Source organism: Pleurodeles waltl, chromosome 4_1 (assembly GCF_031143425.1).
Source record: "Pleurodeles waltl isolate 20211129_DDA chromosome 4_1, aPleWal1.hap1.20221129, whole genome shotgun sequence".
Taxonomy (NCBI): domain Eukaryota; kingdom Metazoa; phylum Chordata; class Amphibia; order Caudata; family Salamandridae; genus Pleurodeles; species Pleurodeles waltl.
Genome location: NC_090442.1, coordinates 979201551 through 979227831, shown reverse-complemented (window position 1 = coordinate 979227831; position 26281 = coordinate 979201551). Strand labels below are relative to the sequence as shown.

Here is a 26281-nt window from a genome sequence, read left to right as displayed (position 1 = left end):
GCACAAAGTTTAATTGCACTCCTGTTTGAGCTGCCTTCATCTGCATCACCATCGCCTTCTCCTTCAACTTTTTCTGCTTCAACTCGATCTCATCACTACAGTATTTCACATACTGCAACACCTCATCAATCGGCTTTGCTTGCCAGCAAATCAAATGACTCTTGATCATCTGACCTATTTTAGGTCTCAGTCCTTCCACAAGTCTGAACACAAAATGCAACATATCTTTAGGCTCAATTGCTTCCTTGCCATTGTACTCCTTAAAAGCCTTCAACAATGTCTCATTGTGTGTGTGTATAGATTCCTTTGCTTCCTGCACTGTCCTGTCAATCCTGTGCCAATCAATATTCTTGGGTGAAATCCTTGTTTTCAGAAACTCAATCACCTTATAGTAATATTTCATTACATCAGGAGACGGTGCACCTGTATTCTTATCTCTCTCCGGTTCAATTGTTGGCCAGCCTACAGTGTTCTTGCACTCTACCCATAAATCATCTGGAAGCACTATCTCCAGTAATGTGTTCAAGTCCTCCCACAAACACTTTGCAAGTTTCACGAACCTGTCTGTCGGCTGATACCACTCTACTGGCTTCTCTCTCAATTTTGGATAGTCATTCATAAAAGACAGAATGTCATTCCTACTCCAAGGGACATGAACAAATATTCCCCCTGAAATTTCCCTCATTGGCAAAATCTTCACTGGATCCTTGTCCTGCTGTACATTCTCAGTCACTTCTAGAGAATCTCTTTTCCTCTTGTCTCTTTTCTTTACCCATCTGCCTTCCCACTTCTCTAAAGCTCCCCAAACCTGAGCACTCTGCAATAGTTCCTTAAGGTGCACCTTCATTCCGGCTGACCTCATGTGTTCAGAATTCTTTCCCTCAAAATCTAATCTGTAACTTCTCTTCAAATGTTTCATTTTCTCAATTTCTATGCCATGTTTCTCTGCCAAATCGGCTAATCTCTGATGTACCTTGCCCACTTCTCTTGTAATCCTTGGGCATAAGTATCTGAACTCTGCTTCTGTGTAGGATTCTAATCTATTCACTCCCATTCTTCCCTCAACTAATTCACCCGCTTCCATGCTTAGCCTGACACAATTTATTTGCTCCTCACCCTTAGAAGCATTCTGTGGGGTATTTAGTTGTCTAACCATTCAGTTAACTGCTGAGCTGTCAGTCCCTATAATGAAATGTTACTTGCTTGAACCAGTGGCACCTGCTCTACCACTGCATTTGGAGTCTGCGGTGTCAATAGTATCAAGCTCTGACCTGCATTTGGTCCAGTCACAGAATCTGTTAGTGCAACAAGTGGACTAAGATCTAATAAGGATCTCGATCCATCAGAAGTCTTACCCACGGAAGAGACTACCTGAACTTGTTCATTTGGTCCCCTCCTCATTAGACTCTGGGTCATTGTTCCCTGTTCACTCATAATTTGTTTCTTTTGTGCAAATAATGGTACCGCTGGACCAACAGTAATTGGCAGTGATATTGCATCTGGGGCTGCTCTGGTACCTGTACTTGGTGGGAGAGTAACTCCCATACTTTAATTAATTACCGGAGTCAAGTCTAACTGCATCCCTGTCATTGGCGTAAATCTCGGCATCCACTGCGACTGCACTTGGGGCAACAAAATCGGAGTTGGCTCAGGCTGGAACAGCATTGGCCTTGGAACCACTTGCTCCGTAGGCATCACTAAGTTCAAAGTCGTCTCTAGAATAGGCACAGGATAAGTTCTCTATATCTGTGGAGGCTGCATCTTTGTCTGAATTACTGGAGTAGTCAACACATTAGGACTACTTTGCACCGCACTCTGTGTCAGGTTGGCATTCACCTGTACCGGACTCACTGTCCCCATTGCCTGTGCCAGGGATGTCGGATCAGCATTAGTACTTGGACCACTCTCATGCACCGTATACGGTGGTGTTCGGTCTCTCAGTATCTGTGTAACAAGATCTTCTGCATCTGATTCCTCTTCGACTATGGAAGACCTTCTAGCTTCCTTACTTTCAGACAGACTTCTATTAGTCTTTCTAGTCGCTTTCTTCCCTTCCGTCTCATCCTCCTGCGTAATAGGTGGAAACAACTTAACTCCCTGCAAAGTCGCTGTTCCCCACCTTTTCTGCTCCCAATCCCATTTTGCCTCCTCTAAATTCTTTTCTACCCTTCTTATTCTTCTCTTGAATTTCATTTGCTGTTGCTGTCTAGCTGCCAGCTCCCAAACTGCTAATGCCTCAAACTGTGCTGGTCTCGGAAGGGGCTTTGATTCATATGGCGCCATCTGTAATTGCTCCAAAATTCTCAAATTGAACGTCCCATTCTCGGGAAACATTAAGCTCCCATTTTTCTCTGTCAATTTGCACCATTGCTTTAGCCAAAGACACAGCATGGCACCTCTCTCTTCTATTACAATGTAATCAGGTGTACCCTCTGGCGGTATTGGCTCTCCTACACTCGCTCTAATGTACGTATCTCCCCTTAGGGCACTTTTCAACGCCTTTAAAAACTTAATCTTTTCTACTTTTGTTTATTTGAGTCAAATCAGGAAATTACTTTTACTCTCAAGATTCCTTTCACCCACGTTCTCAACCAATCGCTTCTCACGGGCTGCTGCCAATCCGCGTGCTACTCTTCTCACTAACCAACCTATCCCAGCGTGGCTCCAATGAGGTCACACTCACACGTACTGCGGCTGACAAAGTCTTGCGACTCGCCCTTTCTAAACTCCAGTCCACTCAAAACTAATGCAAAATATTGCGAGCACTAAAAAAACTAAAACAAATCTGCTGGTTTACTACACGAAAGGTAACACAATTGCTTCAGAAACCTTACGGATTTTCACTGATGGTCCTTTCGCACATGCAGCTATTCCTCTTTCTCGGTCTCCCAGATTCGCAAGCAATATTTGACCCACAAATCTTACTCTCAGCTGATCAATGGGTCTGTCCTGGTGCACATAGGACTCGCCAAATTTCAGACGAATTTCTTCTTGTCCACTTTAACTCACACATTGACTTTTTGACCACGCCCGATCAAACTACTAAACCAGACAAATTACAACATATAGCCAAGTGTCCCATACACTTTTCAATATACTCCGGAGTCTTAGAACACACAGGGTCCGTACATCAACAACCACATGGACAATTCTTTAGCACAAAAGAGCCACACACAAGTGAAGTTCGAAGACTTCCCTACTCTCATACTGCGGAGTACGCACACTCCTACTAAAACTTCATTTGGAGTACGCAAACTCCCTAAATTCTCCCATATATCACAATTCACCAGCGACTTGCATAAGCTGTGCAAGCGAAACCTATTCACTCACTCTATCACTAGAACGCCAGGAACATACCCAGTACCACTAGCAGGATCCAGGATCTGGGAAAGTCATTTCTGGGCTTAAGGAACATAATTTTCTCTACAAATGTCATAATTGAAAATCAAAATCAAAATCTCAATAATATGGAATTCTCAATGACTGTCAACACCTGTCAGTCCGTTCTGGATACTTATGGCAAGCTCTTCAAAGCGACAAACCATCAGTCTGCTACTATATATGTTTGCACATCTGACTTTAATAAGTAAACTTACACTGGGACGTGAATAGGTCGGTAAACCTTTTGATTAATTTAAGATGTTCTCTCCATAGCTCCAGTATATGAACAAATAATTAATTCACAATAATCAACATCATTAGTAATAAATAAAATCATTAATCAATGGAGCCAGTAAATATCATGCACCATTAGTAAACGTTTAGTACTTTTATTTCCCTTATATTAACAATGCTAAAGTCATGTATATTAATCTCAAAATCAAATGGAATACATATAAGAACAATACTGGTTGACCAAAACGGCGGAAGAAACGCAATATAATCAAAGCTTGAATCACGACACATTCTAAAGCTGCGGTGCAGATCAATATCAGAGTCAGTTGCAACAAAGTAATCACATACATAGAATTCAGTCTGAGTGCCCTCAACTAACATCAGATTAGCATCAGCATGTTGGGCTTCATGCAAAACACTTTAGAACACAAATTTAGAAAAACATCTAGCTATGGGTCGCATCAAAACAGCGCAGTTGGTACCTAGAAAGAAAAGGCATAAAATTGCAATTCAGTCACATTGTCATATCTGCCTACCCACGGTATGGGTCAGCAAGCAGAATCAGTCTTTGTCCTCAGGTCATCAATCGACCAACAAAGCATCAGGCTCTCAGTCAGAGAGTATAAGCCCAATGACAGAATCTCGAGTCTCTTCTTCTCCCAAAGTCACTCTAGTGCTCTGGTCTCCTCGTCTGTCTAAATTTCCTCTGTCGCGTTGTTATATCAAAGTCACCTAAACTATCCCCTAATTCCCTATTGGTCAATTAATCGTACGTTTACAAACTACCCAATAATATTTCTACATTAAATCTATAAATTCTAATATTTCGCTCTTCACACGAAGTTGATTGGTCCACTTTTCGATGTCCTCATCATCCGGCTCGTCAGGTAACAAATTTGTTGCATCTTCATCTCCATGCAGTGTCTTCATTATTCGCGTCCTGGGAAAGTACATCTCACACACATTACACACATTTTGTTACATTACCAGGAACATCGTCTCCTGTCCGTTGGTTCTCACAGAAAGCTTTGATTAAACGCTTTTAACAAGACAATGGACATTTCATAGTTTAGTTCACTCTGTCAGCTTTTTATTAAACGCTAAGAAATACAGCTTCTGCATGAGGCCTGGCAACCTAGGCCAAGACACTCGCTAAGTTAAGGCCTATAATTAATAAGCTAGAGCATACTTCATAACCCTAAATATGACATATTACTATATTAAACTAATGCATTTTCAACATTTCATAAGTATTAATCATCAATTCGTACATTTCGTGAACACTGATGGCCATTCTTCGAGGTCACATTTTCAAAAGCTTGCATTATTTTTCTACATCATTTATTTTCTGCATAATTCATTATTCAATACACATAAACACTCATTAATTATTTCTAGTTAAGACACCTGCTTCAGCAGTGGTAACAGATTATTTGTTGGTGTTCCCGTACTGATTTTAGGGAATCGTGGTGTATTCTAAGTTGATTTAACATGTGTAAAATGTTGATCCTCTACTAGAATTTGATAAACCATGGGGTCTTTTTACTAAGTTTTAGCTCCGTGTTTGTGTCACAAAAGTGATGCTAATTTTTTTTCAGTAGTTTACTTTTCAGTGCTAACTTTGTTTAGAGCTTGAAATTCACTTGAAAGTATCCGAAAACAGTGCACAGTGCTGCTTCACATTCCTTAGCGGTGAGGGGGACATACCATGGGTGGTGCATGGACATTCCCATGCAACCGCCAAAGGTTTCTTACGCTGAGCCCTATTTGCTTATACATGTAGACAAGGTTTAGCATCAGAATATAGCACCCATTTCAGATAAGCGCTATGAAGGAGAAATGCTTTTTTTCTCCTTTATTTTCTGACTTTGCATGTGTGCTGCGCTGTACAGCACACATACAAAGTAGAAAAATGTTTAACGTTAGTCTAAGCATAGTATTTTATGCTGGAAGGGTATCCTTTCCTGCTCTCTCCTTCTCATGCAGCCCAGTGCAGTATTTACAGCTGCTGCTCTGTGCTGCGTCACAAACTGGTATATCTGGCCCCATGTTTGAGTGAAAGCTGTTTGATCTTATGATTTTCTCTTGGAAGTTACGGAAGGTGCTCCGGAAGCTAAAATGAGAGCATATTTTCTGTAAATTCACTATCTTTCCCAGCCTTGTGAGAATAAAGTATGACATAGTGAGTACAAACATGTACTTTTAACAGCTGCAGCAGCTTTTCATTTGATTCCCCCAGTGTTCTACTGCAGCCTCCAACAGTGTTGTAATGAACAACCTGCACACTAACAGTCTTATCTAGGAGCAATACAGTAATGACGGGCAGTATGGCTTGACAAATCTGAGACTTGAGATGAGAAGATGAAGTTAAAAAAGGTGTAGAATTTTGTTGTTGTACGCATAGAGTTCACAGCAAAGGCAAATGAAGAGAAGATATTACCTAGTGTGTAGCTTCAGGGGTGTGTGAGGTGCTACACCCCCCTAATAAATGAATTTTGTAATAAATAGCTGGGTACAGATGCTTTCAGTCGGGTATGGTGAGATGTCTGCTGGATCTCAGCAGGAATTTTTACATACATTCAGACAGAAATGCACACACTCTCCCCATCTCAGTTTTTAAAGTTGTCAAAAATATTGGTAATTTTAAAAAATATTGTGTTTTCCCTCACTGAGTACCACTGCCAATCCACAGTCCTCTTGCTTTCCACTGCTCTTTAGGCCCCTCCCATGCACCTTGCTTGTTGTATGATGCATTTTAACATATGCCAGCCTGATTGTTGGAAAATCTGAAGCTTGCCCCTCCTCCCCCCAATCTTACTGACCAAGCTGCACCCCTGGATGTTGCTTTAGTTGCTGGTGTAGAGAATGCAAAGAAGTAGACCAATAGCCAAGCCTTGGGAGATACCTACTGAAAGGGGTGTGAATGGGATCAGGAGTTGTACTGGGATGTAAGCAGATAATCTAAAACTGCATGAAGATCCTAAAACATTATCCTGTTGGGGGAATATTGTGACATTCCCAATGAAGGGACAAGGATAATGACAACAATATTGTAAAGTAGTAGGCTAAATTCACCACCATGCCAGTACATAAGTGGGGACAAATGTGGTGTAAGGAAGAAGGGAGCATCATCAATGTGGAGAGCTTAAGGTGTAGCAAAAACTGTGGCGAGTTAACCTGGTTGACTGTAATCACTTTTTGGTTCCATTGATTGAGCCTGCAACATTAGATGTTATTGACTTCCACTGAGTGCAGAAAAAGGTCTCCTAATAGTCAACCATGTGGTAGGTGTTTGATGATCATAATCAGAACCAGTGACAGGAGAAAGGGTTAACTTCCATTTTCTGCCACTTTTATGTGATGCGATATGGTTTTATTACATTTAAAGTTTTTATAGCTCTACAAGTCAACAAGTTATTACTTGTATTTGTATCCCTTTGTAATTTAATACAAGCAACAACAAAAAGTAACATTTTACCTTTTCTGTTTTTACCAGAAACCTTTTGGACCGAGACACATTTTCAAAATCTGACCCAAGTAAGTAACAGATCTCTTTTTTAACTATATTTGCATACCTTTGTTACCATAATATGACTTCCATTAGAGAAAAATAGAAGTACATATGTTTAACCCATTCTGTGCCGGGGATGTAATGGTTACAAAGGAATTTCCTTCCTTTTGAAGTCTCTCAGAGCATTTCAGCAGCCAGATCATGAAGTGATCTGGCTGCTGAAATGCCCACTAGACACCAGGGATTATTTTCAAAAACAAAATTGACATAAGGGGAGCGACCCCTTGGGCAAGGGTCACTCCCCAGGGGGGCAATTTATTTTAAGGCCTTTTCAGATCGGCCTATTGTTATTAGACTGATCAGCCCCCAGGGGGGGCAGAAACCTCTAAGCGCTATGGATCATTTTTTTTTCTTCTTTTTAAAAAAAAGTATTTTAGAGGTGCGGAGCGACCCCTTAGGCAAGGGTCGCTCCCATATGGGGCAATTATATTATTATATTTTTATTAGGCCAATCTGCCCCCAAAGGGGCAGAAACCACTAGACACCAGGGAGTTTTTTTAAGGTTAATTTTACACAAAGGGAGCGACCCCTTAGAAAAGGGTCGCTCCCCGGGGGAGCAAATTTATTTTAGGTCATTTCTGCCCCCCTTGGTGGCAGATCGGCCTATTTCTATTAGACCGATCTGCCCCCAGGGGGGCAGAAACCACTTAGGCCCCAGGGATTGTGTGTGTGTATGTGTGTGTTTTGTTTGGGGGGGTAGCCCCTTGGGCAAGGGTCGCTCCCCATGGGGGCACACTACTGTTGGCCATATCTACCCCCTTTGGGGGCATATTGGCCTATTTTTGGAAGGCCCATCTGCCCCCAAAGGGAGCAGAAAGCCCACCAGGGAAGATTTTCTTCTCAAAATAAGAGGGGCCAAAGTTGTTCTGCTCACCAGTGGGCAGATGGGGCAATTACCCCTGATCCACACCCCAGGGGGCAGAAAGTCTACTAGATGTTAGGGAATTAAAAAAAAAACAATAGTGGGGTGGTGGCTACCAACCTGTATGGGCCGGGTTAGGCCCCTACCCCAACTGAAGGGGGTAACAGTCTTTCAGCTCTCCCCCTGCACACTAACACATCTTATCCCATGGCAAGCAAGAGGACATTTGATTATTTTGGGTTTAGGTTTTACATTTGGGCCATGAGAGCTTGGCTAACTCTCAAAATCGTCCCACTTGGAATGATGAGGGCTGCACTTTATGGACTTTGGGACGCTGCCATGTGGAAAAATTCACAAGACCTAGAGATATCTGAAAACTAAACATCTGGGTGATTCTTGGGTGGTGTGCTTCACGTGCACCCAGCACCATTTTCTTACTCACAATGCCCTGCAAACCTCCAACTTTGCCAGAAATCACAAATTTTTCCCACATTTTTGTGATGGAACCTTCAGGAATCTGCAGGAATCCACAGAATTCCTACCACCCAGCATTGTCTCATCTATACCGATAAAAATTCTGCTGCACTTGTCAGCCTAAAAATGTTTTTTTTCAAACTGCCCTTTTGGACCCGCTTTGGTTCCACCCTCGATTTTGACACATTTTTGGCTCTTCTCTGTCAAAAACACTTGGCCCACCTACACAAGTGAGGTATCATTTTTACCGGGAGACTGAGGGGAACATTGGGTGGTAGGAAATTTGTCCTGGTGTGGTGATCCCACACAGACATGTGGGAAAAATGTGATTTTTTTAGCTAAATTTGAGGTTTGCTGAGGGTTCTGGGTAAGAAAACATTGGGGGATTCATGCAAGTCACATCTCCCTGGACTCCCTCGGGTGTCTAGTTTTCAGAAATGTCTGAGTTTGGTAGGTTTACCTAGATGGCTGCTGAGCCCAGGACCAAAAACGCAGGTGCCCCCCACAAAAACAGGTAGTTTTGTATTTGATCATTTTGATGTGTCTAGATAGTGTTTTGGGGGCATTTCCTTTCGCGGGCAGTAGGCCTACCCTCAGAAGTGAGGTACCATTTTTATCGGGAGACTGGCTGGAAGGAAATTTGTGGCTCCTCTTAGATTCCAGAACTTTCTGTCACCGAAATGTGAGGAAAAGTGTTTTTAGCCAAATTTTGAGGTTTGCAAAGGATTCTTGGTAACAGAACCTGGTGAAATCCCCACAGGTCACCCCATCTTGGATTCCCCTAGGTGTCTAGTTTTAAAAAATGTGCAGGTTTGATGCGTTTCCCAAGGTGCCAGCTGAGCTAGAGGACAAAATCCACAGCAAGGCACTTTGCAAAAAACAGGTCTTTTTTCTTTGGGAAAATGTGATGTGTCCACATTGTGTTTTGGGGCATTTCCTGTTGTGGGTGCTAGGACTACCCACACAAGTGAGGTACCATTTTTATCGTGAGTCTTGGGGGAATGCTGGATGGAAGGAAATGTGTGGCTCCTCTCAGATTCCAGAACTTTGTCACTGAAATATGAGGAAAAATTGTTTTTTGCCCACATTTTGAGATTTGCTAAGGATTCTGGGTAACAGAACCTGGTGAGAGCCCCACAAGTCACCCCATCTTGGATTCCCCTAGGTGTCTAGTTTTCAAAAATGTGCAGGCTTGGTAGGTTTCCCTAGGTGCCGGCTGAGCTAGAGGCCAAAATCTACAGCTAGGCACTTTGCAAGAAACACGTCAGATTTCAATGTAAAAATGTGATGTCCATGTTCTGTTTCCTTTCGCGAGCATTATGCGTACCCACGCAAGTGAGGTACCATTTTTTTCGGGAGACTTGGGGGAACACAGAATAGCAAAACAAGTGTTATTGCCCCTGTCTTTCTCTACATTTTTTCCTTCCAAATGTAAGACAGTGTGTAAAAAAGACGCCTATTTGAGAAATGCCCTGTAATTCACATGCTAGTATGGGCCCCCCGGAATTCAGAGATGTGCAAATAGCCACTGCTTCTTAACACCTTATCTTGTGCCCATTTCGGAAGTGCAAAGGTTTTCTTGATACCTATTTCTCACTTTTTATATTTCACCAAATTAATTGCTGTATGCCCAGTATACAATGAAAAACCTGTTGCAAGGTGAGGCTCCTTTATTGGCTCTGGGTACCTAGAGTTCTTGATGAACCTACTAGCCCTATATATCCCCTCAACCAGAGGAGTCTAGCAGACGTAACGGTATATTGCTTTTGAAAATATGACATTGCAGGAAGAAGTTGCAGAGTAAAACGTGGAGAAAAATCGCTGTTTTTTTCACCTCAATTTCAATATTTTTTTATTTCAGCTGTTATTTTTTGTAGGAAACCCTTGTAGGATCTATACAAATTACCCCTTGCTGAATTCAGAATTTCATCTACTTTTTTGAAATGTTTAGCTTTCCGGGATCCAGCATTGGTTTCACACCCATTTCTGTCACTAACTGGAAGGAGGCTCAAAGCACAAAAAAATAGAAAAAATGGGGTATGTTCCAGTAAAAAGCCAAAAGTGTGTTAATTGCTGTATGCCCAGTATACAATGAAAACCCGTTGCAAGGTGCAGCTCCTTTATTGGCTCTGGGTACCTAGAGTTCTTGATGAACCTACTAGCCCTATATATCCCCTCAACCAGAGGAGTCTAGCAGACGTAACGGTATATTGCTTTTTAAAATATGACATTGCAGGAGGAAGTTGCAGAGTAAAACGTGGAGAAAAATCGCTGTTTTTTTCACCTCAATTTCAATATTTTTTTATTTCAGCTGGTATTTTTTGTAGAAAACCCTTGTAGGATCTATACAAATTACCCCTTGCTGAATTCAGAATTTCATCTACTTTTTTTAAATGTTTAGCTTTCCGGGATCCAGCATTGGTTTCACACCCATTTCTGTCACTAACTGGAAGGAGGCTCAAAGCACAAAAAATAGAAAAAATGGGGTATGTTCCAGTAAAATGCCAAAAGTGTTTTGAAAAATGTGGTTTTCTGATTCAAGTCTGCCTGTTCCTGAAAGCTGGGAAGATGGTGATTTTAGCACCACAAACCCTGTGTTGATGCCATTTTCATGGAAAAAGCACAAGCCTTCTTCTGCAGCCCTTTCTTCCCCTTTTTCTGAAAAAAACAAAAATGTTGCTATATTTTGGCCACTTTCTTGGTCTCCTTCAGGGAAACCCACAAACTCTGGGTACCCTTAGAATCCCTAGGATGTTGGAAAAAAAGACACAAACTTGGTCTGGATAGCTTATGTGGACAAAAAGTTATGAGGGCCTAAGCACGAACTGCCCCAAATAGCCAAAAAAGGCTCGACACAGGAGGGGAAAAGGCCTGGCAGCGAAGGGGTTAAATGGACAATTTTATATTATGAATGCTTCAGCCAAACCATCTGTCCATGGTTTAACAGCAGTGCAGGGGTAAGGGAGCATGGTGCAGCCATACACACCCTGACTGAATCTGCCTCAGTCCCCTGCCCTGTGTCATACCTGGTGTTCTGCCACTCTCCCTGCCATTCCCTCAACATCATACCTCTCCCTCTCATAACAGAATACCTGGCATCTTGCCACTCACCCAGATGACCCTGTCTTGAATCTACCCTACCCCAGTCAAATATATAAAAAATAACACCTGTTCCCATTACACCCACCCCCAACACTGTCTGTTCCTTCCCTGTGCCTGGCAAAGGACCAACGCCACATTTACAAACTGTGTCTAAGCAGCACAGATTTCCTGTATGACATAGCAACAATGGGAAACTACTTTTGTGTCCCTCTTTTACTAAGGGGTAACACTGAATAACCAGGTTTAGAATATGGTGTTTATGCTAGTAGCAGGTAAATTTTATTAACTAATGCGAGAATCTGTTGTACCAAATAAACTTGCTTTTTGTAGAAATTGAATCTGTACTGATGAAGTGAAGATGGTAACAGTGCATATAGAGCTAACTTAATCTGTTTCAGAAGCATTATGATTTAGTACGGCACAGATCATCTTTTGTTTTAATTACTCATAAAGTGCATTAAAAGTTGAATTAGATATGGCTATGTAGAACCTTCAAATAAAACATTTAACCAAGGCTACTAAACACTTATAATGTTTTCATTTGACTCCATATTTTAATGATGTGACTGTATTTGATTAGTGGTTGAAATAAAACATTAAAGGACCTAGGCCTGTTAAATCACAAAATAAGAAATACGTCTATAAAAATATTGTATTTTATTTTCAACATTACTTTGCCAGAATTGGCATTGCGACTGAGTATACAACTTAGTTTTCACATGCCTGTCATTCTTGCAGTATGTGTTTAGAAATTGTTTTACAGACTTCATTACGTGTTAGCTCGTTAGACCTTAATGAATAAACTTACAAGGAAGACGCGAATAGGTCGATGAAACTTTTGACTCTCTTCGAGGATTTCCCACCATATATCCCATACATGCAAATCAATAATCAATGATATTCAATAACATTACAAATCAATAAGTCAGTAATTGTCACACACCATGACCTTGCAGTCATGAATAACCACACCCTTATGTAAAAGTTAGAATATTTATTTCCCTGTATTAACAATTCTAAGTACTCAAACTCCTTAAACCCTCACAAACATAATCTTACCTGCGATTTGCATAAGCTGTGCAAGCTCAAAACCTACTTCATTCACACTGTCATTAGAACGCTGAGAACATCCTCAAACAACCATTGGTAAGCTCCAAGATTCTGGGAAAGTCATTTTAGGTACTTAGGGGCACACTTTCTCTCCAATTTGTATCATTGAAAAAATAAATCAAAATCTTCACCAATTTCACCAAATCTGCGAATTATTTAGCTCTCTCTAGAAATCTAATCTTTACCCTGCTACCATCTCTGCAGACACCTGTTATTTCTCACTAAAATCTCTGGGACCAAATACTCTGCCACCTCTCTTTCTGGACTATATGATAAGCTCTTAAGAAGACAAACCATCAATCTCTGCTACCATCTCTGTTAGCGCGTCAGACTTTAATCAGTATACTTACAAGGGAGACGCAAATAGGTCGATGAACCTTTTGACTCGCTTCGAGGTTGTACCACCACATATCCTGTACATGCAAATCAATAATCAATAACAAACAATAACATTAGTAATCAATAAGAGTTAGTAATTGTCACACACCATGACCTTGCAGTCATGAATAACCACACCCTAATGTAAAAGTTAGAATATTTATTTCCCTATATTAACAATGCTAAGGTCACGTAGGTCAATCTCAAAGTCAAATGGTACACATACAGAAACAACACAGGCTGCCCAAAGCGGGAGAAGAATTGCAATCTAATTTAAGCTTGAGCTACTACACATTCTAAGGTTACGGTGCAAAGTAATAACAAGAATAACTGAGCAAACGGTATTACATACATTTAGATTCAGCAAAGAAAAATATCAGTTGTTATTACTTATAGCGGACTTCATCAGTGTGAACCCTAACTAACTTGCGATTAGCATAGCATGTTTGGGCTTCATGCAAAACAATTTAGTCACACAGATTTGTAAAAACATCTATCCATGGCTAATCAAAATAGCAGTTGGTGCCTAGAAACAAAAGCAGATAGACATGGCAAACAGTATCCTAGTCAGTATACCTATCCTCAGTTAGGATCAGCAAGATGTGACAGTCTTTGTCCTCAGGACATCAGTTTGGTCAGCTAGGCATCAGGACACAGCATCAAAGTTCAGAAATGGCAAAGTCTCTCTAAGCCGTTCGAAAGAATATAGCTAATGGTGCATCTGGACAGTTCGAAAGAAAAGAGCTAATGGTGGTATCTTCTCCTGGTGCAGCCCGGCTAAGTTAGATTTCCTAAAACTACTTCCCAAGTCCCTATTGGTCAAGGGCTCGCATGTTCACATTTTGTCCAATAAAACTAAAACCCTCAATCTAAAGTTCTTCTACTACATGGTTCACATGTCGATGCTTGGCTCCTCTTTTCCCGCTCACGTCATTCGGCTCGTCAGGAAACAATATTGTTGCAGCTTATACTCCAGTCAGAGCCTCCATTGTCAGTTTTACATGCATTACATAAAACATTGTTGCATTATCTAGAATAGCATCCTCTAGCGAGCAGTTCTCATGAGAAACTAACTTCAGCAACGAGCACATGCACAGTACAGTGCAAAATTGCAATTTAATTCTCTAAGCAGACACTTATTAAACGCCTAAGAAATGCAGCTTGATATGAGGCTGTGCAACTAGGCCAGACCTCGCAAAGTTAAGGCCTATGATTAATAAAGATAATACATAATGCATAACCCTTAATATGACATATTACTACATTAATCAAACATAAGCTCATCATTTTATAATAATAAGCCACTAATAAGTACACTTCGTGAACATTGGTGGCCATTCACTTGGGCACACTTTCAACTGTGTGCATTATTTTTCTCTAAGTTAATACAAATTCTACGCAAATCCAACACTCAAAATACATAAATATTCATTAATAAATCAGCGTTAACACATGCACCTTCTTTTTCATGTTTGCAGTGACCTGTCTTTCAACATTTCTAGCACTAAGTATAATGCCTCTGAAGGTTACCGTACTTAGTATACTTACCTGGCCTGTATCATGGTATTTTTAAGATTCAGCATTATAAAAAATATATTTTTTGTACTTAATATTTCCTGGGTTCATCCTGAACCCTTCCTTTCTCATTTACTCTTTAGCCTAGGGCCTACTCTGCCATAAATATATCTGACTAAATTCTTATGTAGGTGATGGTGAAATATAAGTTTGAAGCATGTTTTCTTTAGATTCATATGCTATATGAAATTCTGTGAAAAGTTGTTTTGTTCAAAGTCTTTTTTCTCATCTTCCAAAATTACTCGAAAGAGTGTTGATAGGGTTACCTGGCTGTTTCTTTAGTGTCCAAGCCTATATTTTTAAGTCGTTGCCTGTAAAAGTGTTGTGAAATCCTATATTTTTCCATTCTGAAACAAAAACATAAAACAGCAGACACACAAGGAAATCAGTCGATAAGTATTTGATAGCTGCATTAATGGTTTCAGAAGACTTATTAGAGTGTTGGGATAAATGCCATATTACAAAAGAATCCTGAGAATTCTGCATGAATTGTTTTCACCTTGCAGCTTTTGGCTATCCCAGAAAATCAAAAAGTAAACTAATGTCTAGTATTTTTTTCTAAGAAAGGTGGAAACCCTGACTGGTGACTATATAACTGTGAAGTCCAGAAGGCACCTTAACACAGTCTTTAGATTTGTCGGTTCCACAGTCTGGTCAGGAAATATACGTTTCTACTATAGTATACTGCATGCTACCATTAACTTCAGCACTGATTTTGTAGAAGCAACATCAATACCTCTCTATAAAACGTGACCCCCAATGTAAATATCGCTATCTATGGAAATATGAGCAGTAAGCTGGCAATGTTTATTTGGTCACAGATCGTAACTTTAGAAAAGAATGGATCTAAGCTCTTAAGCCAAGATGGTACAGAAGGGCTCAAGGAAGAACCTTCCAAGACTTCAGACGACATTTTAAAGCAGTCATCCACATCCACAGGTATGGATGAAGAGGATTAGAGACATTCAACATAAAATCCCTTTCTGGGGGTCTGGTCCCCCCAGTAGAGTGTGCAAATGAATACACACCGAAGCCTAAAACAATGATACACTACTTTACCCATTAGAGGCCTCATGGAAGAGTATAGAACATCAGTACCATCTTCCTTGAAACAGCAACATATTTTGATGCCATTGGCTTCAAAAAATTACAAGGACACATCAGTGTACTACCCTTAGGCTCACATGTCGTCTTGATAGTTTGCCTTGAAAGGAGAAGGTTTCCAAATCTCTAAAATGCCCTTTAAATTCAGATCTGATTTAAAAATACAATTGACATTTAACCTAAAGCACATTTGGTCACGATCTCGACCTCAGGTCCGAACCAGCCCATATCATGCTTTTGGATGATATGAGTAGACATCGCTTGGTAGTCTACTCTTTTGCTTTTTTGCTTTTCCCTCGTTTCCTACTGGTTTCTTCTAGCCTCTCCCTCGTTTTTGTCAGTGCTTTCTCCTTGTCTTTTTATCGCTTTTTTGTTCTTTCTTCATGTCATAACCCTCGTTTTTAGTGCTTCTCCTTGCCTTTCCCTCTATTTTGTAGTGATTACCTGTAGTCTTTTTCTAGATTCTTAGTGCTTTCTCCTTGTACTTCCACCATTTTTCAGTGCTTTCTCCTTTTCTTTCCCTCACTTTTTGGATGCTTTCTGCTTGTCATTCCTTTGTTTGTCAGTGCTTTCTCCTTGTCTTTCCCTCCATTTGTAGTGTTTTCTCCTTGTCCTTCCCCCATTTGTTTAGTGCTTTCTTCTTGTCTTTCCTGCATTTTTCATTGCTGATTCCCACTCTTCGTTCCCCTCCCCTGGTGCCCATTCCTGCAAGGTGCCCATGATTTCCTGCCTTCTGCCAAGCCTCACCCTCTGCCTCCCAGTACCCATCCCTCCTCCCAGGATCAACTTAGTGGAGGCCTCAGTGCGGACGCATCAAAGGTACACAAAGGCAAGCCCTTCTGCGCTCGTCTGCGCCTGGACTGCTTCCAGCGCCATGACTGCTGGTCCCCAGCCCACCTGCAGTTACAATGCTGCCTACCTTTCATGCCTTGAACACTGAACGACCCAGCGAACACTGCTGCCACGGCACACCGCCTCTCTAAGGTAGGACTGTACTCCTGTGCTAGATGTGCCTTCTCCTACACAAACACGCCCACCAATATGCCGAAAAGCACTATGCTGACCTCTCACCACACCACACCACACCAGAAGCAACCCACCAACTCCTCTGCCTACTCCTCAACACACACTCAATGGGAAAGCACGCCACAGAGTTATGGGGCCTCATCACATCGTCATACCCAACATCGCTTTCATCACCAAGACTTGGCTTAACCCAGCCTCCTCCTCTGACATCACCACACTGATCCCTGCCAGATACAAAATTACTCTCCAGGACTGCATCAAGAAGGCAGGAGGAGAATTATCCATCATCTACAAAGAGGCCATTTAGTACACCACCACCATCGACAATACCACCACCCTCATGGAACACCTAAACTTCAAGCTCCACGCGGATGACAAGACAGCCATTAGAGGATCCCTCGCATACCTCTGTCTCTAGGCCCGCACTTCAGATTCTGCAACACCATTGCAGACTTCATAGTGCCTCTAGCCTTGGACTACATCTTCCTCAGCAACTTCAACTTTCACATCGACAACCCCAACAACACCACCACTGCCTACCTCTTGGACAGTTTGAGCAGCATCCAACTGACTCAGATCGGCTGGGACCCCACGCACACTGCAGGACACACACTGGACCCCATCTTCACCTCCAGAAACCGCATCAAATGCAGCCACATCATTGAACTCACTTGGACCGATCTTTCCATTGTCCACTTCAGCATCTCCAGGCCTGCACCCCCACCCTAAGGTGGCTTGCTCCCCCCATTGCAGTTGGAACAATATTTCTAAAATCAGTTGGACAGGCGCCCTCCATACCTCCCGCGCAGCTACCTTCACCAATCTGGAACAGGGTATTAACAACTTCAACACCTGTATCTCCAACTGTGCTGACAGCATCGACCCCATCAAGAGCAACCCGCAGAGGAGATCCTCCAAAATGGTCAGCTGGTACACTGGTACACCCAAGAACTCAGCAAAGCACAACCGAAAGCAGCTGGAGAGAAGATGGTTCACCAGCAAAAATACTTCTGACAGATTAGCTCTCAGGACCTCCCTCTCCTTCTATCACTGCCTGCTTAAGGCAACAAAAAGACAGCCCTAGCCACACACATCAACACCAGTGCAACAATAGCAAAGACTCTTCAACATCATTAAGGAATTCTCCAACCCGGTTGCCAACGTAAACAACATCACACCCTCACAAGCTCTGTGGAACAACATCACCAGCGTCTTCCTAGCGGGATCGCAACCGCATATAGAAACTTTGACCCCCAACCTACACCTACAGATTTCCTCAACAGTTCCGGCCCCGTCGCACAAGACGTGAAGCACACACTGACCTCTAGGAACCACGTCTCAATTCAGGACATCACCTCCACCATGAAAGCAATCCATTCAGGAGCACCAACAGACCATGCCCATACTACATCTTCAACCTTGGAAACCAAACGATTGGCCAGGGACTCACCACCCCACCCAACACCTCAATCTACACTGCAACATTTCCCAAAACCTGGAAACAGGCTGAAGTCAGTCCACTTCTCAAAAAAAACCCTGCCGACCCCAGCGAACTCCAAAGCTACCGTCCAGTCTCCCTTCTCCAATGCCCAGCTAGGGTACTAGAGAACATCACCCACAAGCAACTTGCAGCATACCTGGAGCAGAACCAGATACTCAACACATCCCAATCAGGATTCAGAAACAACTACAACACTGAGACTGCCCTGATCCCAGCCACAGATGACATCAGAATCTTTCTTCACCAAGGAGAAACAGTGGCCCTGATCCTCCTAAGCCTCTCTGCAGCCTTCAACACTGTATCCCACCACACACTGATCAAAAGATTCCACCACATCGGCATTCAAGGAGGTGCACCTCAGATGGATCACCTCCTTCCTCACCAGTAGAACACAGAGGGCCCTTCTACCATCTTTCACCTCCAAACCCAACTGCAGCGTCCAAACTCATCCCTCAGCCCCATGCTCTTCAATGCATATGTAACCCAGATGGCCAACATCGTTAGAGGTCACGGTCTCCACATAATATCCTACGCAGATGACATCCAACACATCCTCTAACTCACTGATGACCCTACCACCACAAGCACCAAGTTCCATTGATGTTTGACGAGCATCATTGAATGGATGAAGAAAAACTGCCTGAAGCTTGACACATACAAAACGGAAGTCTTGAGCTTCAGCAACAACACATGGAACGGCTCCTGGTAGCCATCTAACCTAGGACTCTTACCCGCACTTGCCAACCATGCCAGAAACCTTAAAATAATCCTTGATAAGTTCACCATGAAATCACAGATAAACGCCGTCACCTCTGCCTGCTTCCTCACCCTGTGCATGCTATGTAAGATCTTCAAGTGGCTATCCCCACACACAAGACACACTGTGACACAGACCTTAATCACCAGCCGACTGAACTATGGCATCTCTCTCTACATAGGAATCACCGCACACCTCCTACAGAGACCTTAAACCACACAAATTGCCACAGCTAGACTCATACTGAACATCCACATCTAAACCCACATCACCCCCACCTCAGGCAATTCCACTAGATCCCCATACAGAAGAGATGCCAATTCAAACCACTGTCCCACGCACACAAGGCTGTACACAACCAAGGACCAGCATGCATTAACCATGTCCTAAACTTCCACAAATCATCTAGAAAACGACACTCCACCACCCTATCACTTGCCCACTCTCTACCAAAGCAGAAGTGGAGGTCTCCACGTCTTCTACATTGTAGCAAAGTCATAGAACAGTCTCCCCACACAGCTCTGGACCATTACCTCAGTTCTGGAATTACAAAGGGCCCTCAAAACCTGGCTGTTCTATTGAGCCATCTGGGACCTGCAAGTTCCTGGATATCAGTGATTAGCAACGCTCTATAAATCCTCATTCATTGATTGAAAGAGCATTAAGCCAGATCTCAAACAAAAGTACACCAGAGAATGGGTCACAGCAGCCCTAAAACTGGTCATATTGTAGCAAACATGAGTGTGAAAACTATTTAAATGGCATTTAAACGAAAATAGCCCCAGATGTTGAACACAATAACTTTTGAAGAAGGCATTTCTCTTTAATAATGCCACCTACTCAAAGAAAAGAAAGATTGTGTAGGACAATACTAGATCCCCTTCTGTTATCAGAGTTACATGAACTAAATCATCATTAGACCAATAAATGCTGACCCAGAAGAGATTCAAAATGACTGAAATTAGGAACCTGAATGTTCCAGGGGAGAGGATAATGCATTAAACAGTATTAACTAATTTAGCCAGAATATGAAGGTCTGTATTCTTGTGCGTTCTTACCTTCCTCTACAGATTATATGTCTGCATGTTATGCAGTAATTCAGATAGCTTCATACTGTTGTGCAGTATCTATGCAGAAAGAAGAGCAAATGCAAGTTTCTATTTTAAGTTACTAGAAAAGGCTGAATTAGCTAATGTCTGCCAATGTTGAAACATTTTTGATGTTTGAAAAGGGAGATGTATTATGCCAGTTTAGGCGAGATCTCTCTCCTCTAGGGTAGAAAAAAACTAATACATGACTGTCACTGGATGCTATTTATGTTTGTGGTCACATAGATCCTGATTCAATGGTAGTCTCTAAGTTTGTAAGCATTTGCAAAACCTTTGACCTCTGATGGGATGCCTCCAGATAAGGAGATAACATGCATAGCTGGTCCGGACACCCCATCCAGGGCTTTCTGCTATTATGAGAGACCCCTTTGAGGAAAAGCTCATACATTATAGCAGTATTCAGGGTTTAGAGATGATGAACAGTCATTAAAAAATAGCTTCATTTGTGAATAATATTCTATTTTTGCTCATAAACCTAGCTTAGTAACTACTTGCACTGGCCACTAAATTACAGTAATTTCAGTAGGTAACAGGGTTTAAAATACATTTAAAAAAAATGAAATACATAGGAGTAGCTGGTCAGGCCCAAAGAGAAAGATAGTAGTATTATATAATAGTTATGACTTGTCTGATGATATAATCTGAAATTTAGGGTTATCCTTCCCGTGAGTTTCTGGTAATCATTCTAAACGTATTATTATAATATCACAGGGTTATTTGATTCACTTACAAAAACCTATACTACTAGTGGAAGCTAGAAATATCATGGCCTTTCAAAATTACATGCATTAAAATGAATTTCTTACTCAGCTTGTCAATGTGTGATCCAAGCCATTCCAGTCTTAATTCCTGTACATGTCCTTCAAATCATACATAGTAAATTATGAAGTTCATAAGTGAGCTTCTAAAACTTTACATTTAGCTAAATCTTTTTTCCTGATTCTACCTCGCTTGGGGGATTTAGGTATTCCTTGTCATGGCAGCTCAGTTAAATGAGCTCTAGAATGGATCAGTGAACTAAAGATACGTATTGGTTTATGTTAGTTGTTTATGTCAGAGCAGGAGCATTCCCAGGTCATTCTTGAAAATCTTTTTGAGATAGCACCAAAATTTCATAAGTGTGGGAAATGTTCTGGTATTGACCAGAGCAGCTTGATTGTGTTGGAGGAACGCTGTAAGCTCTAGAAGCATTATTAGCTTTCTGTCACCTTTGGCCTTATAATGGGAAACTTAGATTTTCCCCAGGCATATCTGATGAAGGCTTACAGAGCTGCTTAAAAGATACCCCCTTACCTCTGTTAGTTATAGGACAGCCGCTCTTTAAGAAGAAATTAACTGTTAAATAAGATACTCACTTAGAGATAGACAGATGTTTTCCTGTTAATGCAGCAGCTCCATTGAGGTAGACTGAGTAGAGGAAGAGAACTTGCGAGGGTTAAAAATATGTTTGCATTGAAATCAACTTTCAAAGTGGTTTCACTTCTACATAAAGCTATAGATATTTTGCCTCTAATCAGAGGTATAAGAGAGCTGGCTGGATGAGATATACCAGAAAATCTTGAACAAATATCATAACTAAGCCATTACCTCATGTAAAGAAATTGTTTATAAAATACTTTTCAGATTATATTTGACTTTAGGATGTTTGTAAACTATATCTTAATGTACAGATAACTTTTAGAAAGGTTGTGATATTGTGGGTATTCTATTCTGTGTGTGGTAGATTTGTGGACAAGTGAAACTGTCTTGGAGTAAAGTTATCTCTTGTATCAAAGAGATTACAGGTATCCATTTACCGCATACCACTCTGGTGGTCTTGTTGGCAGATGTAGATGATAACACTATCTTCTGTCTGTCCTCTCATTTGGGTAAATTGATTTCTCAGTTTGCAGCCAGCCACGTAACTAACAGTAGCACAAAAAGAAAAGGTTTCTTCCCCACTGAACATGTTGTTGTGGTGGTCTAAAGAATCACTCCGGTATTGAGAAACTCACTGCCACTGATAGAAAGAGTGTTGCCAGGCCTGAAATGGTTTGGCAGTCCTTTGTTATATTTAACAGCCAAAATGATAGTGTTGATTCCATGTGAAAGATGTAATGCTTTAATATTGTAGATTCCCTGGAGTTAAGTCTCAACTGAGAGTCTGAATTGTAATCATATCAATTCTATTACAGATTATTGATATGTACCTCACCATGGATACTGGAGTTGAACTGCCTGAACATATGAGGGCTGCAATGTTATTTGCTTCTGCCAGGCTCTCAAGTATTGAGGTTTCTGTTTACAATTTGAGGAGACACCTAGTGACAATGTTGATTGAATGGATTGAAATTCTGAGACCCATAAATACTACACGGTGTAACTATTATTTTGCTCTACCATATGTTGCCTACACCATATTTCTAACAGGTTTGTAGTGATCACTATCGAACAGTGGAAGAGGACTAATTTGTTTTATTTTAATAAGTGGGTCCCCAGCAGCGGAGTGGTGACCAGCTAGGTCGATGGTCATAGTCCAACTGCTGCAAAATCAAACGATACATTCTAAAACTGAATAGAGCACAAAAAGGGCGTGTGAATGCATGTGCATGTGCATACAGATGTAGATCAACAGTCAAGTAAAGGCTTTCTATTAAACAGCAAGAACAATAAATATGAACTCAAAGCACTATAATAAACAGGACTACTTAAAGAAACAGATACATTACAACATATCTCCTCCCTTCAAATGACAAAAACCTAAATCAGTCAATAAGAAGAGAGAGAAATAGGAAATTACTGTACAATTAAATCATCAAATTTCCTAGGACGATTAATCTCTCTCTTTGGATGAATAGTATTTTTTTCAACACTCACAGATTCATTAACTAAAGCTGATGAAGTGGTGGTGTCAATAATCTCAAAATCCCCTTCAGTGTCACTTTGCATTTCATTGTTACCACCAATACCTGCTTCAGAAATGGACTCCCCTGGATTACAAACACCATCGGGATCTGCAAGAGAAGAAGAAATAAAGATACAGGCAAATCACTTACATCCATATCAAAACTCAAATTATCGTCAACAGTTTTACTTCCCACTGCAATATTGGCAACCTTAGCCACTCTGTTGAAGTTCCACCATGAAGCATTATTGAGTTTAACTGAGATCTTAACCACACACACCACATTACAAACTTTAGAAAACTTTGATTCCCCTTTTTTGTATGTTATTTGACCAAATTTCTACCCATCATACAATTTCCTTTCTTAACTTTTATTTGTCCATACATTTTGTTAATGTCTAAAACAGGTAACAACTTTTTTTTAACCATGATGGGGATAACAGGGCACACAGAATATGCCCCTTCAACATTGAAAAAGGGGAAAACCCTGTAGTTAAGTTGGGAGATGTATGGTTCTCCCAAATCTTTTCCTCAACAAGTTCTTTGACACTGAGTTTGTTGGTCAAAGCAGCCTGTACAGCCTCCACAATAACCCTGTTGAAACTCTCAACAAGGCTATTCATATTGGGAGAATACAATTTTGTCTTGCAGTGTTAGATATCATTGTCCTTTATAAATTTGTGAAATCTGTCTGATGGAACCTGTTCACCATTGTCAGTAACAATGTAAGATGGTAACCCTTTTTTAAAGCAAATTCTTGTAAAAAACAAATAACGTAGTCTGCAGAGAGCTGGGACACCTACTTGATTTCTGCCTATATAAAATAATCAATTAAGACAAAAGCATAAACCTTGCACCTGGACAAATTCTCATAATGTCCTAAAATATCCAAAGCCAATTTGTCCCAAGGATGTTTAGGAAGTTCAGATGAGATAAAATCCACTTTTTTGTAATTAACGATTTGTCAGAGTTACCACAAATAGAGCAACACTTGACAAACATAGATATGTGCCATCCATGTATTGCCACCAATAATTCTCTCAGATTTCTTTTGTTTAGTAAAGGATTCACCCAAATGCCCATAATGTGCCAATTTAATTATGTTTTGACGAATACGCAGGTCCACTGAAATTATGTGATTGTGTGGCTGCAGCGTTCTTTTGCATAATTAGAGATTTGCCGCATTCACCACATAATCCATCACCTGCCACATAATCTTCAGATTATAACAAATAAAAAATTCTAACTCAGATGGTTCAAAAGTTACTAAAAATGCAGGGCATGCATTGCCGCTCATTGAATGGCCCTTTGCAAAATTACAATTTGGTTGATATATTGCTATATTTGGATGCTAAACTGGTAGTAATAAGGTACAGCAATGCACAGACAATGTTAACAAACTTGAAAATTACAAAATAATGAAGTAATACTATAAAATATATGTGCCGCATTATGCAGCATAATTTGCATTTTCTTGCCACATAATTTACTCAACCCTGCCACATAATTCAGTGGCACAACACATTCCTCCTTCAAAACTATGTCATTCGACATGGAGTCTTTGACTTTACAAAATACCTGCAATGATGAAGAAAGTACCCTTTCGTGAGGACTTCCCTTACTAATGAATTCACACAGCTTCTGCAATTCTTCATCCTCAATGTAACATTTTTTCCATGAATCCTTGGTAAACCCATTATCTCATAAACGTAATACGTCCTCAATTACAGCAACTATACAGTCTTCCACCAGTTCAGGTAAACCTCTGACTGATGAATCAGGAAGCCTGGAAAGACAGTCTGCCACACTGTTAATTGATCCTTGAATATAAACTGCTTGAAAAATGTATTTGTAAGTCTTGGAAAATATTCTCACCAAACGAGAAGAAGCTTTACCTGTGCCATTGCTATTAAGCAGAGCTAAAAGAGGCTTATGATCAGTTTTAATGGTGAACTCATTACCCCATAAATAGGTCTTGAAATGTTCAACCGCCCATGTGCATGCAATGCCTCCCTATGAATGGTGGAATACTTGGTTTCTTATAATGACAAACGTCCCAATGCAAATGCTACTGTGTTTTCAACATCTTGATCTTTCTGGGTAAGCATCACACCTAACCCCTCCAACCTGACATCAACATAAATAACAATGTTTCTTCTGATCAAAAGAATACAATGGCAAAGATTTGACAATTGAGTTTTTGAGGGGTGTTTTGAGCTTTGTTTAGTATTTTGATGTTCCTTCAACCATGTAAATTTCACCCCTTTTTTAACAAGTTCTTTAATAATAAAGCTTTTTGTGAAAAATGACATTAAAAAAATGAGTAAAATTCACATAATCCCAAATATGATCTTAGCTGATCCTTATCAGTGGGCACACTCATGTTTTCTATGGCGTGTATTTTGCAAGACTTGGGAGTTATACCTTCAGATGATATGGTATGTCCCAAATATTCAACTTTCTGTGTTAGAAACTTACACTTTTCCATCTGCAATGTCATGCCTCTTACCTGTAGCACATTCATAACTTTCGACAAAATAATATTATGCGCTTCTATATAATGAGCAAAAATAAGAATGTCATCCTGGAATGCCACGACCCCATCCATGTTCTTAAAAAGCTGAAACATCAACTTCTGGAACATGGATGCAGCTGAGGCCAAACCAAAAAGCATTCTTATGTATCTGAAAGCACATCAGGTGTGATAAATGTGGTAAGATGCGTGCAGCTTTAATCAAGAGTAATCTGATGATATGCAGACTTGAGATCAAGCATGGTAAAATATTTTGCACCACTAATTTGTACCAACGGCTCTGGAATTTTTGGTAATGGGTGATAACTACTATTTGTTTATTCAATGATCTCAAATCAACACACAATCTGAGTGCACCAGATTTGTTTGAACTAAAACTATGGGAGGAACCCATTCGGAGGAGTCAGCAAGTTCAATGTCAGCCTCCTCGAACAACTGTTTGAGCAAAACACTTAATTATTTCCTTACACTAGGGGCAATATCCCTTATCCTGTGTCTAATTGGTGTGGCTCCGTTTTCTTATTTGATTTCATGAGAGAAAACTTTGACCATACCCAATTCTTTTCTAAACACATTTTTGTAACATTCAATAATACCTTCCATACCTTGATTAATGGGCATGTAATACAACAGAACTTCAGCCTCTGGATCCAATATGATGCCTAAGTTACCCATATGTC

The 26281-nt window shown here is 40.8% G+C and overlaps 1 protein-coding gene across 1 annotated transcript in view; it reads left to right on the top strand.

Annotated features, from left to right (window-relative positions):
* Window positions 1–26281, top strand: part of CPNE8 (copine 8) — a 934223-nt gene that overhangs the window by 217455 nt on the left and 690487 nt on the right. The window contains exon 2 of the mRNA XM_069229743.1: window positions 7112–7152. Coding sequence (XP_069085844.1) covers window positions 7112–7152 — 41 coding nt within the window. The remainder of the gene's footprint in view (window positions 1–7111; window positions 7153–26281) is intronic.